Source organism: Hemitrygon akajei, chromosome 6 (assembly GCF_048418815.1).
Source record: "Hemitrygon akajei chromosome 6, sHemAka1.3, whole genome shotgun sequence".
Lineage (NCBI taxonomy): Eukaryota > Metazoa > Chordata > Chondrichthyes > Myliobatiformes > Dasyatidae > Hemitrygon > Hemitrygon akajei.
The window spans coordinates 41883770-41896507 of NC_133129.1; the positions used below are offsets into that span (position 1 = coordinate 41883770).

Genomic DNA, 12738 nt, shown 5'->3' on the forward strand with positions numbered 1-12738 from the left:
TTTTTACCATACAGTTCCTTGGCTCTATCCGCAACGATTCAACACCTTCCGACCCAATGTCACCTCTTTCTAGTGATTTAATTTCATTTTTTACCAACAGATCCACACCACCCCTTCTGCCTTCCTGCCTGTCCTTTTGATACAGTGTGTATCCTTGGACATTAATAACCTTTTTTTCAGGCATAATTCAGTGATGCCAATCTAACTGTGCTACAAGTTCATCAGCCTTATTCTGTATTCTGCCCGCATTCAAGTATAACGCCTTCAGTCCTGTGTTCATCCTTTTCAATTTTGTCCCCCTTTTACGTTGCAACTCTTATTGATACAATTTTGCCCTATCATCAGCCTCTCCTTGCTAGGAATCTCACCACACATTGCTGCTGTTTGTAAACCAACCATTTCATCTTCAGCACTATCACTCCAGTTCCCATCCCCCTGCCAGATTAGTTTAAACCCACCCAACAACTCAAGCCAACCTGCCCACAAGGATATTGGACCCCCTTTGATTCAGGTGTACTCCGTTTTGTTTGTGTATGTCATAACTTCCCCAGAAGAGATCCCAATGGTCCGTAAATCAGAACCCCTGTCCCGCACCAGTTCCTCAGCCATGCATTCACCTGCCAAATCATTCCTATTCTTGTGCTCTTGCTGGCACATGGCACAGGCAGCAATCCAGAGATTACTATCCTGGAGGTCCAGTTTCTCACCTTTCTACCTTGCTCCCTAAAATATCTCTTTAGGACCTCCTCACCTTGTCTACCTATGTCATTGGTGCTGATGTGTACCAAGATTTCTGGCTGCTCACCCTCGCCCTTGAGAATGCCATGGACATGATCGGAGACTTCCCTGATCCCGGCAGTGGTAAGGCAATATTCCATCTAGATATCTCCATCGTGCCCATAGAACCTCGTCTCTGTTCCTCTGACTAAAGAATCTCCTACAGCACCAGACTCGGTGCCAGACACCTGGTCACTGTGGCTCTCCCCGGTAGTTTGTCCCCTCAATAGTATCTATAGTTATATACTTATTGTTGAGGGGAATGGCCACAGGTGTACATTTTCCCTCCTCCTCCTTACAGTTACCTGTCCCCTGCAACCTCGGGGTAACTTCTCCCTGTAGCTCTTGTCTTATCACCTCCTCACTCTCCCTCATGAGCCAAAGGTCATCGAGCTGCAGCACTAGTACTGTACTGTAATATAATATTCACTTTGTCTGTGAAGAGGTCAATACTCCCCAATGCCATTAGGCTTTACAATCCAACTGCCAGGACTTAAGAACTTTTTTTAAAGCTATTATTAATGCTTTCTGAGTTAGTGATTAGATGCATATCATATTATTACTGAGTTAAGTATTGTATGTAATGAGTTTTTGCTACAACAAGTGTATGGGACATTGGAAAAAAATGTTGAATTTCCCCATGGGGATGAATAAAGTATCTATCTATCTATCTATCTATCTATCTTCGTGATTTTATGTACTGTATTTCCTTCACTGCAGGGAAAAAGGTTCAAAGGTCCAATTTAATGTCAGATAAATGTATACAATATACATCCTGAAATACTTTTCCTTTGCAAACATCCACAAAAACAGAGGAGTACCCCAAAGAATGAACAACAGTTAAATGTAAGAATCCCAAAATACCCCCAGTTCCCCTCACTCCCACGCGTAAACGGCAGCAAGCAACGATCCCCCTCCCCCCACCAGCAAAAAAAAGCATCGGCACCCACCACCAAGCACACAGATTTGCAGTTATCCCAAAGACTTCACGTTTCACCCAGCATTCAACATACCACAGGCTCACTCTCCCTAATAAGGGAAAAGGAGGTGTCGCTGTTTTTCACAGCGCACGGGGAGACATAACATTCAACTCGCTGGTTTCCGATGTTAAAAGTCAGTTACGTCGCTTTTTCCGAGCTCTGTTCCCAAAGATCTCAAAGATCCCAGGTCTTTGGACATACAGCAGTAGATTTTCTGACTCCCCCGAGGACACATGGGTCTTCTGCTGTGTCATCGACCCTTGATCCGTCTGTCTTCAGAGCCCCAAGATCTTAGGCTTCTAAATCCGAGCCTAAGATCTCAGAACAAGGCCTCTTTTGTGCTATTTTTTGTAGATTATAGTTTTTTTTATGTCTTGCAGTATACCACTGCTACAAGACAAATTTTGGGATATACAGGAGTACCTAATGAAGTGGCCGCTGTGTGTATGTTCGCACTTTTCTGCTGCTGTATCCAATCCACTTCAAGGTTCAATGTGTTGTGCATTCTGCGATGCTCTTCTGCACACCATAGTTGTAACGTGTGGTTATTTCAGTTCCTGTCAACTTGAGCTAGTCAGGCCTTTCTCCTCTGATCTCTCCATTATCAGAATGTTTTTGCCCACAGAACTACTGCTCACTGGATGTTATTTTTCATACCTTTCTCTCTGACCTCTAGAGACTGTGGAGCATGAAAATCTCAGGAGATCAGTTTCTGAGATATTCAAACCTCCCCATCTGGCACCAACAACCATTCAACAGTCAGCGTTACTAAGATCACATTTCACTCCTATTCTGATGTTTGGTCTGAACAACAATTGAACCTTATGATCATATCTGCGTTCGTTTATGCGTTAAGTTGCTGCCACACGATTAGCTGATTAGATATTTGCATTAACGAGCAGGTGTACTAATAAAGCGGCCACTGAGCATATGTCAGTATAATAAACCTTATTTCTGAATCTAGGTCTCTTCATTACTCAAGGCCTCAGGACTAATCTGCTCTGTATGCAGTTAGCTCATCTGAACTGAGCTGGAAGTGGTATTGGTTGTTGGGAGAAAGTCAGCCAGGCATTCTCCTGAATATTGTCCAATGACCTGCATTAGCAAATGGATTCAGCCGTGATGGCCTTCGTAGTTGAATGACCCTTTTAAATCCGGATTGTCTGAGACACATTTAGGTGAGATACAAGATGATGAGCCTGCACCAAGGATGATGTAACCCAGTCTCATTCAGTGCCTCCTTGGGTGGAAAGGAAGGTACAATCCAAATAGACATTCAAAGAATTAACTTCCATGGGTATATTTAGCAGAACTATATGGCTGGTGGTGCAGCGGCAGCAGTACTGGACTTCAAGGCAGCTGGACCTGAGTTCAAACCCAGCTGGGTCCCAACCTGGGCAGCAGCAGTATCTGTGCGGAAGAAAGGCCTGCCAATCTTGCCATGAAAAACCTATGGTCCATGAGGTCACAAAGAGTTGGACTCAACATCTGAACGACAACAAACCTTATTTAACAGTACTCATTTCATATTATGAAATAATATTCAAACTGGAATGTCTGATTTCTAACTTGTATTTTGCATGCTAATTTGAGTCTTTCACCTTGATTAGCTATCCAATGGATCCAACCGTACGAACCTCAAAATCTCGTGCTGTTCCACCTGGAAGGCACTGTCACATTATAAACCCTGGATCTGGAAGAAGCTTGTAAAGTAAGACTACTGGCTGGATGAAAAATCCCTGCAAACAAATGGTTGAGGTTAATCTTTTAAAAATGTGAGGGCTTTAAATACAGAATACTTCCCTGTATTTTGCCTTCCTCGAAGTATGAATGAGATGAAGCCTGGCGGGACTTTCCATTCATTAAGTCTAGTCCTTTCCACCAAATCTGATCTCTAAGAAGGCAGGCAGTCCCTGAGCCTGAGTCACATAGAAGAGAAACGTTCACTCGTTCATTCTCTGATTATGTACAGCAATTTACCTTAAAAATACTGTGCTGAGAACTATAAGGAAAAATCTGTCCAATGAATTATGATTCTGAAGTGTACTAATCCCTAAAGCAGCAGAGACTTGTTTCCAAGCAACAAGCAAGCATAGAATACAAACAATTTAGTGTTGCAGGTTTCTAGTCAGTTTTTCTCGTTAACCTCTCGTTAAACCTCATGGGGTATACTTTAGAATTTAACAGAAAGTTGGATCAATTTCCCTCTCTGGGCGGGGTTTATACCAATGTAACATGTAATCTCTCTCTCTATTTCCTTGTAGGTGTGTTTATTACAAATAATGAACGGAATTGTGGGCAGACCTTGAAACATTCTCTCGTGGAATATCACATCATGTACCAGCCTGCACGCTGATAAAGAGGCAGACCTTTGGAAGCTAAGGATCAGAGGAAGAAGCAACCACTGAGCACCAAATCAAAAGACGATCCAGTTGATCAATGAACATAGCTGAAGAGATTTGTGGCATTTGATTTAATTCTGTTGAAGTAAGGATTTACTTTGTCACTGACATCTCAACTATTGGAGGACATTCAATTCTGGTTCTTTTTTCATTAGCTGAAAAATACTTTCCTAGATATTTTTTTGTGTGCAGAAGGGCCTAGCACCTGTTGGGATTAAATCATGTGTCATGTGATTGTTACCTGCCGCTCAATGCTATGGACCCTGCTAAGTATAGTGGTGGCCTTTGCTGAACTGATTGCATTCATGAGTGCAGACTGGCTGGTGGGCAGGCCAAAGGCGAACGGCACGCCTGCTCCGGCAAACCGCTCCAGCACTTTCAACGATCCTTACCGCCCCACTCTGGGTATATACAGCCGCTGCATCAAGGTGACCCACCAGGTCAACTCAAAGCGAGGGAGTCTGTGCGGTCCGTACGCCGAAAGCTTTAATGAAATTGCCAGTGGATTCTGGCGAGCCACTGCTATTTTCCTGGCGACGGGGATTCTCATTCTATGCACTGTGGCTTTTGTGTCCGTCTTTACCATGTGCGTACAGAGTTTCCTGAAGAAAAGTATTTTTAACATTTGTGGATTACTACAAGGAATTGCAGGTAAGCTTTACTTCATGGGGATTAGTCACTGTACCTCCATAGACCACTTAGGAATTCTTTATTTTTTTAGGAAGGATAAATTTGTTAATATAATTTTAAATTCTGCTGTTGTCCATGTTGATAGTAACTCTGCTGTCATTCAATCAGAACAATTGTTGTAAGGTGGTATCGTATATACATCTGTTTAACCCAACTCAGCAGCGAATTACTACCCGATTGTCTTGTATCTAGGACTACCCTCAGGTGATTTGTGGGGTTTGTTGAAGTTTGCTCTCATTATTACACAGGCTGTCAAGATTTCCAAAACGCGTGTTTTTTTTTCCAAGAGCAGCACTCCACTGCATACCTGACCTTGTATACAATGTGCATTGTTCGTGGTTCCTTCCTTGAAAGATAAAATGACCTTAAGACATAAAGCCTCTTATGTATTTCCAACGTGTCGTGCCTCGCCCTTTTGATTCCATAGATGGCAGTGCCTGATACAGTTTTTTTAAAGTGATGGGGCAAATGAAGTTGAGTGAAGTTATCCCCTCTGGTTCAAGAGCCTGATGGTTGAGGGGTAGTAACTGCTCCTGAACCTAGTGGTATAAATCCTGAGGCCCATGTAGCTTCCTAATGGCAGAAATGAGACGAGACTATGTCCTGGGTGGTGGGAGTCCTGTTTTCCTGCGACAGGGCTCCATGTGGATGTGCTCAGTGGTGGGGAGGATTTTACACGTGATGGACTGGACCATATCTACTACTTTTTGTAGGATTTTCTGTTCAAGGTCATTGATGTTTCCATATCAGGCTGTGATTCAGCCTGTCAGTATACTCTCTCCACCCCACAATTATAGAAGTTGGTCAGAGTTTTAAATGTCGTGCTGAACCTTCACAAGCTTCTAAGGAAGATGAGGCACTGCCATGCTTTCTTCACTTGCATGCCAGGCCCAGGACAGGTCCTCTGAAATGGTAACACAAAAGAATTTAAAGTCGCTGACCCTCTCCACCTCCAGTCCCTCGATGAGGACTGCCTCATGGACTTCTGGTTTCCTCCTCCTGAAGTCAACAATCAGCTCTTTGGACTTGCTGACACTGAGTAAAACGTTGCTTTTATTCCACCACTCAGCCAGATTTTCCATCTCCCTCATGCATGCTGATTCATCGCCACTTTTGATTCGGCCTGTGACAGTGGTGTCGTCAGCATGGCACTGCAGCTGCTCTGCTCCAACTGACACTTGTCCTGCTCCATTGCTACAGCATTTACGGCCCTCCTCCATCAGTACAGTGTGTGCTTCCCACGCTCTATTTATATTCATACAAAGAACATTGCAAGAGAATAAATTCTGCAGGTGCTAGAGACCTTGAGCCACATGCACAAGTTGCAGGAGAAACTCAGCAAGTCCAGCAGTATCTCTGGAGGGAAATAAACAGTTGACGTTTCACACTGAGAGTCTAAATCCCCTCCATAGATGCTGCCTTACTTACTGAGTTCCTCTCAGTATTTTGTGTGCGTGTGCTGCATATAAAAATTACACTTGTTTTATCAGGAGCCTTTTTTTCTAATAAAAGATGCTAACTGTTAATTATTAACTGTTCAGAATTCAGCGTCTCAGGTGAATTCATTCAGAGCCAGGTATAGTACTGAGTTGTGCCAATTGTTTGTGGCCTCAGTAAATTTGAACTGGATGTACTCAACACCTGAGTTTGCAGCAGGCAATATGAGCAATGTCTAAACCACCCCCCAGCCCCTTCCCTGGATCAGTTGCGGCACATTTCCCTCCTTTGCCGCCCTGGGTCAATCCCTCCACATACCAGCTGAGAGCATGTGCAGCACACTCCTGAATGAGAACATGGACTCTGCCTCAGTTTGTCTCCCGTGAGTGAGGTGGGTGCAAAGCTGTTGGTCGAGTACTTCAGCACGGGGAGAAGTGCCACAAAGAGGTAATGTTCCAGCAAGCTATCTGGCAGTGGTATTTGAGGGTGCCGAATGATTTTGTCCAGAACACGAATAATGCACTTCATAAACCTGGTGGATCAACACTTTCACTGCCAGAACAGAGACATGTCCATAATATATGATTATACAGGGGGGCGAGTTTTATCACACAGATGATGGTAGGTGCCTGGAATGGGGTACCAAATGTGGTATGTTACTATAAGTAGTTGTTTTAAAATGTGTGACTAGTAGTTAGCATATTGTTTGTTTCTCAATATTATATAATTAAGAAATAAAACACATTTTTGATGCAAAATGCATTAACAATTTCCATTTCAGAAATTTTGCTTTGAGGCTGGACTCAGTGCTATACAGCTGACACAATCTCCACTCAGGGCATATTTCTCTGTTCAAAGCTCCGTTTGGAGTTCTTCAGGACGACGTAAGCCATGTTTTCCCAGGATCAGCAATCAGTAACTCCTGGAGCATCCTGGTTTGCCCAGAAACACAGGACGGGATGTCTGCCATCTAAAAGTATTCATTATCTTTACACCACCCTAATCTCCAGCATGTCGTCCTGACTTGTCCGTGTTGCAGACCACAACAACCTAATATGGCAACCTGCACACCCATCCCATCATTAACTTTCCAAACTAACATTTCCTTGCAGAACTACCACCTTTTTAGAGGAGATGGGAGGCTATTAAATTGCAACTACTTTCAGCATGAAAGTTGGAATAGATGGCTGACGTGGACTGGTTGGATCCAAGTGCTGTAAGATTGTGTGAAAATGCCATGCAGTATTGATAAGCAATGCGCTGAAATTGACAGATTTTTTCAGCATATTGCATCGTGAATATTGGTAACTTGGTTTATTTTTGTCACTTATACTGAGGCACTGTGGGTAGTTCAGCTGTCATACTCATTATAGCAATGGTAGCCGGAGATAAAACAATAACAGAATGCAGAATAAATTATTATAGTATCAGAGGAAGTATGCAAGGCCAAAAGGATGCAGATTGTGAGGTCAAAAGTCCACTTTATCGTCCTAAGGGGCCATTTAATAGTTTAAGATAACTGGGTAGAAGTTGTTCTTGAGCCTGCTAGTGCATGCTGTCAGGCTCTTTGTATCTTCTGCTCTGTGTAAGGGGGGAGAAAGCAGAATGTCTGGGGTGGTGGAATTGATTGTGACAATGTCAGTATAAATCTATTTTGTTTCTTATTGGTCTCTGGCAGTTTCATAATTGGTCCTAACAACTGCCTTTTTATAATACAAATATATGAATGTGTGAAAGAACATTTCCATGTTTATTTCAGTCTTTAGAGCACAATAAGTTTTCCATGTCAAATTATAGGGGACTAATTTCTAATAACTGAACAATTAATGAAAAATATGTGCTTCTCCAAGCTTTCCTTCTGTTATTCTAATTGCACTTAGAAAAATAGAGGGCTCTGCAGCAGGGAAATTCTCAGCAGTTTCTAAAATCGGTTACAAGGTCAGCACAACACTGTGGGCCGAAGAGCCTGTAATGTGCTGTAGACTTCTATGTTCTATTTTCTACATGAACGGTTTGCTTTAAAGAACATTTTTTCCCCAGATTGCAACCATGCAATGCCACATAATCAACTGTGCGAAGGAAATGACTAAGCACAGGTTAAAGCTCAAGATACACATTTCGTCAGATCCTCCAGTTTTCCACTTATGAACCATCTCCATGATAATAAACCTCCCACGTACGATTTGATGACTCATTGTATAAATATTCACTAAGTCCACATGTTCGTTTAATTTTTTTCCTTAATGTAATTTTAAAACATTTTCTTGTGGATTCTAGTTATATGCTGGTCTTTAGAATGTTTCCGCTGTGACTCTGTAGGGTCTGTAGATTAACAGCTTGTGTAAGTGTCACATCCAGACCTGTGGTGAACCCCAAGATGTTATCGAGGATGGTGGACGAAACACCTTGGAATTATAGAAGAGCGAGATGTGAACACAAGATTCTGATGGATTGCCAGGGTAGATGTAGAGAGTGTAAAATAAAGGGGTCCTGGCTTTGTTGCAATGCGGAATCACGTCTTTGTTCCTGAGGATTGTAAATCTTTGGAATTCTAAACATGTGGATGCAGAGATAGCTGAGATAATGGAGAATCTGATAAGGAATGAGCTATGATTGTACTGATTGACAGAACGGGCTTTAAAGGGAATAGTTCCTATTTCCTGTTTCTATATTTTTGTGCTTTTTGAGTTCTTTCAAATCTTTACTGTTCCCTCAGGAGTTTTTTTTATTCATCTGTGGGGCTTACATGCTACTGGTCAGGGCAGCATTTATTGTTCATCTGTGTCTGGCTACTAGGGTGAATGGTTTACTAAACCATTTCAGAGTGCAGTTAAAAGTCACCCACACTGCTGATTTGCAAATTGTACATGGACCATTATGATAAGGAGAGGTGATTTCCCTCACTGACCTCTGTGAGCCAGAAGTTTTAGTCAATGATTCGACAGAGTCACCATTTCAGATGCCGGTTTGTTTATTGTAAATTTATGTGATGACTCCCAGTTGGCATGAAGGAATTCAAACCCGTGTCTCAGATTGGTAGTCAGGATTCTGGATGGCAGTCCAGCCATTTATCTGCAATCGTGTCATTCCCGGCCTGACTGTGAAGCTACTGCAGTGGTTCAGGCAGAGAGCACGTGGAGTACTTTTATAACTATGCAAGATATGGAAGCAGAGAGCTTAAATACTATTGAGAATTTGTCTGTGTGTGGGATCCCATTGCTTCACTATCAGAGCAAGCCTCTGCCAAGTTACAGCCAGATAACTTTGGAATAGTAATGTTGTAGCAGTTAGTCCTTCAATGGCAATATCAAGTTCAAATTCAAGTTAATTCTCGTTCAACCACACATGAATACAGCCCCAAACGAAACAGCATTCCTCTGGGGCCAGGGTGCAAAACACAGAATCAACAGTCACACAACACGTGTGGCACATATAATTATGATTGCAGAAAACCCAAGTTACGAAAAAACAAATTAAAAAATAATTTTGTAGCTCAGGCCTTGAGTGTCACGGCCTGCAGACTGATGGTGCATGGATGGTGTTGTGGAGCCACGTTTTGGCAAGAACAGGCCTGCAGCAGTTCCTCATCTCATATAGGTGCAGCTGCGGACGAACGTACTCCAGGTTGTCTTTTACCAAGCGGACATTGGAAGGTAGCCCTGATGGGTGGGGCTGGCCCCCAACCCAGTCTGGAATCCAGTAGCGCACAGCCAGCACCGGTGGCTGCAAGGGGCAACCCCGAGGCATGCGGGCCTAGTCCATACCGCAACCAAGGCCATGCAGCTCCCCTGCCGTCGGTTTCACAATTGAACCAGTGAATCAAACTCGCAGTATTCTGCATTACCGATGTCCAACGGGGATTTACGAACACAATAAGAACATCCGAGCCATTCGTTTCCACTGTTTGTTGGATCGTGCACCGACCCGACATCATCTTCCCTGGGCGGCTGAAGCGGGCTGTGACACGGTTTGCGGCAAGTCCTGCTCCGTCGCCATCGGGCAGCTTACTAGTGGGGCAGACCTCACTGTTCTGGATAACCAGCAGTGCCTTGCAATCGTGAAAAGACCCTATTCTTTACCACTGAACCACAATCAAGAATAGCGATTATAATTATCCCTAAGAATTTTAATCCGTTAAAGTGTTAACAGTGAAATTGCAAAACTTGGTTTACATTTTTTAAAATTTGCATATTATTGCTTTCATAGTTCCTACTACGTTTGCTGTTTTGCTTCTTTGTAATCTCTTCAGAGTCCTCGCATTTTCTACCTGTTTTAGCAATCGTCACAGTGAAGAGGGAAGCATGGTGGTATCAGTTTCTCCTGTATTAGAGTGCCTGAGAGAAATATAATCAAGGGAATCTCACTCCAATTGCCAAAGGACTTTAGCTAGCAAGTCATTTATAAGTCAGTTCTGAAGAAGGGTCTCAGCCCGGAACATCAACTGTTAATTCTTTTCCATAGATGTTGCCTGACGTTTTGATGTTTCACACGAAGTGCTGGAGGAACTCAGCAGGCCTGGCAGCATCTATGGAAAAGAGTATAGTCGATGCTTTGGGCCGAGACCCTTCAGCATTTTGTGTGTTGCTTTCATAATGAATTTGAAGTTGTTAGTTCAAGCTAAACTGGAACTTTCTTCACAATGAGAGGTTTCCATTGTCCTACCAGCTAGGGTATGAGGGACCAATGAGGTGGTTAGCAGGGTAATGAGGGTCATTGTTTCCTGACAGCAACACAGCTCTTTACAATGTGGAAAAAGCCTTCATTCTTGAGGTTGTCACTCTTTAGAAGAATCCAGGGGCTCAGATGTTTGTGACAATTCAAGATTCCTTATTGCCAGTCTTCGGTACACGAGTGTAAAGGAGATCAAAATGACTATTATGCTGGATCCAATACAAACCAAAATAAATATAAAAGCAATCCTATAAAACAAAATGCAAAATAACTTACATACAGTTTGTGTATACATAAAGTGACACTAGGTGATGTGTATGTGCTGGTGGTGGGGTTAATGGGGTGGACTAATGGGTGGAGGTGTTAATCAGCCTGACAGCTTGAGGGTGGTAACTGTTTTTGAATTTAGTGGCCTTGGTGTGGATGCTGTGTAGCCTCTTCCCTGAAGGGAGTGGGACAAGCAGTCCACACAGTGGGTGGGATATGTATGTATGGGAAACTCCTCTTGATATTGAGGATCAGCCATGATCTTAGTGCCTGGCAGGCTGGAAGCAACATACTTTCCCATTGCTTTTTCTATCTGTTTTGTCTTTTGAGGCGTGTTTAGAGCTCTGGGTGGTTAGCACGAGAAGTAACGAGGAGTGAGCTAATATTCAAAGTCCTTCATTAACAGCAAACACTCAACTAACTGACTGCATTGGCAGTTAGAACAATGTGTTAAAGGCGTTATCATACAGAAAACGTAGTTCTTAAAGCTATATACACATTCGCTATTTGACTCTGCTTTCCCTTTGCAAATACTACTACAGTGGATTCTGGTTAATCAGGACACATCAGGGCCTGTACATTCTGTTCCAATTAGTCAAAGCTTCATGGAAATAGTTAAAAGATATAAAAAAGACAATCTACCATTTAACTGAGAAACAAATTATATATTAGTTATGAAACAGAGAACAAATTAGAACAGTACTAATACTACTACAGTGCTATGTTCCTAATAGTTACTGACGGAGGAACTAATCCAGAGTATGCTGGCGTGTTCTTTTGATTGACTGTGAATTTAAAAAGTCAGCACCTACACCTCATGGAGATAACGGACTGCCTCCATACAAGGCTTTCAACGATTGCATCATCCAAATCTAACTTGTTGAAGTAGAGAAATAGTTTCGTTTTCACTCCCCGCCATTTCTGGTATCTCCAAACCTGAATGCTTGGAACGGCGGTGAGCAAAACAGTTCTGAATTGTCTTATTGCTTATTTCTCACCAACTATCAGTGTCAAAAATCACTGCTTTCTGAACAGAAACACGTGCAGCCAACACTATTTACAAAGTGTTTGCTCTAAGCTCGGTGTAGTGTCTAATGGCCGTACAATGGCACGTGACTGACGCTAATTAGAAACAGTTCGCCAATAGTCTCCTGTCCCAGTTAAGCAGCATAGTCTCTCAAATAACCGAAGAGAAACCCAGCTATTTTATCAATTCATCTTTGTTCTTTAAGAGTTGTCCCAAATAAGCAGCTGCCTTGATTAATTGTTAGCCCAAATAACTGGAATCCACTGAATACCAAAAAACGATAAAATAACTACATATAAAGACTAAACCATCATGAATGCAAGCCATTCATAATATGAGCTGTTGTTATTTTGAGTTTTCTGAATTTTCACATCTGATAATATTGTTCATTTTATAAAAATATGGTAAAAAAATTCAGACACCAATTGGTTAAACCAGGAAATTTTCTCTAAAGTTCAGGAAAGATAAAAACCACTGGAAAAGTAAA

At 42.4% G+C, this 12738-nt stretch overlaps 1 protein-coding gene across 9 annotated transcripts in view; it reads left to right on the plus strand.

The window, feature by feature from the left end:
* Window positions 1-12738, plus strand: part of lhfpl2b (LHFPL tetraspan subfamily member 2b) — a 208734-nt gene that overhangs the window by 163631 nt on the left and 32365 nt on the right. For 8 of the 9 annotated variants that reach the window (XM_073048222.1, XM_073048225.1, XM_073048221.1 and 5 more), the window contains one exon: window positions 4022-4810. In XM_073048222.1, coding sequence (XP_072904323.1) covers window positions 4381-4810 — 430 coding nt within the window. In that variant the 5' untranslated portion in view covers window positions 4022-4380. Of the gene's footprint in view, window positions 1-2721; window positions 2936-4021; window positions 4811-12738 lie in introns of all 9 variants that reach the window. The other variant, XM_073048224.1, reaches the window with a different exon arrangement.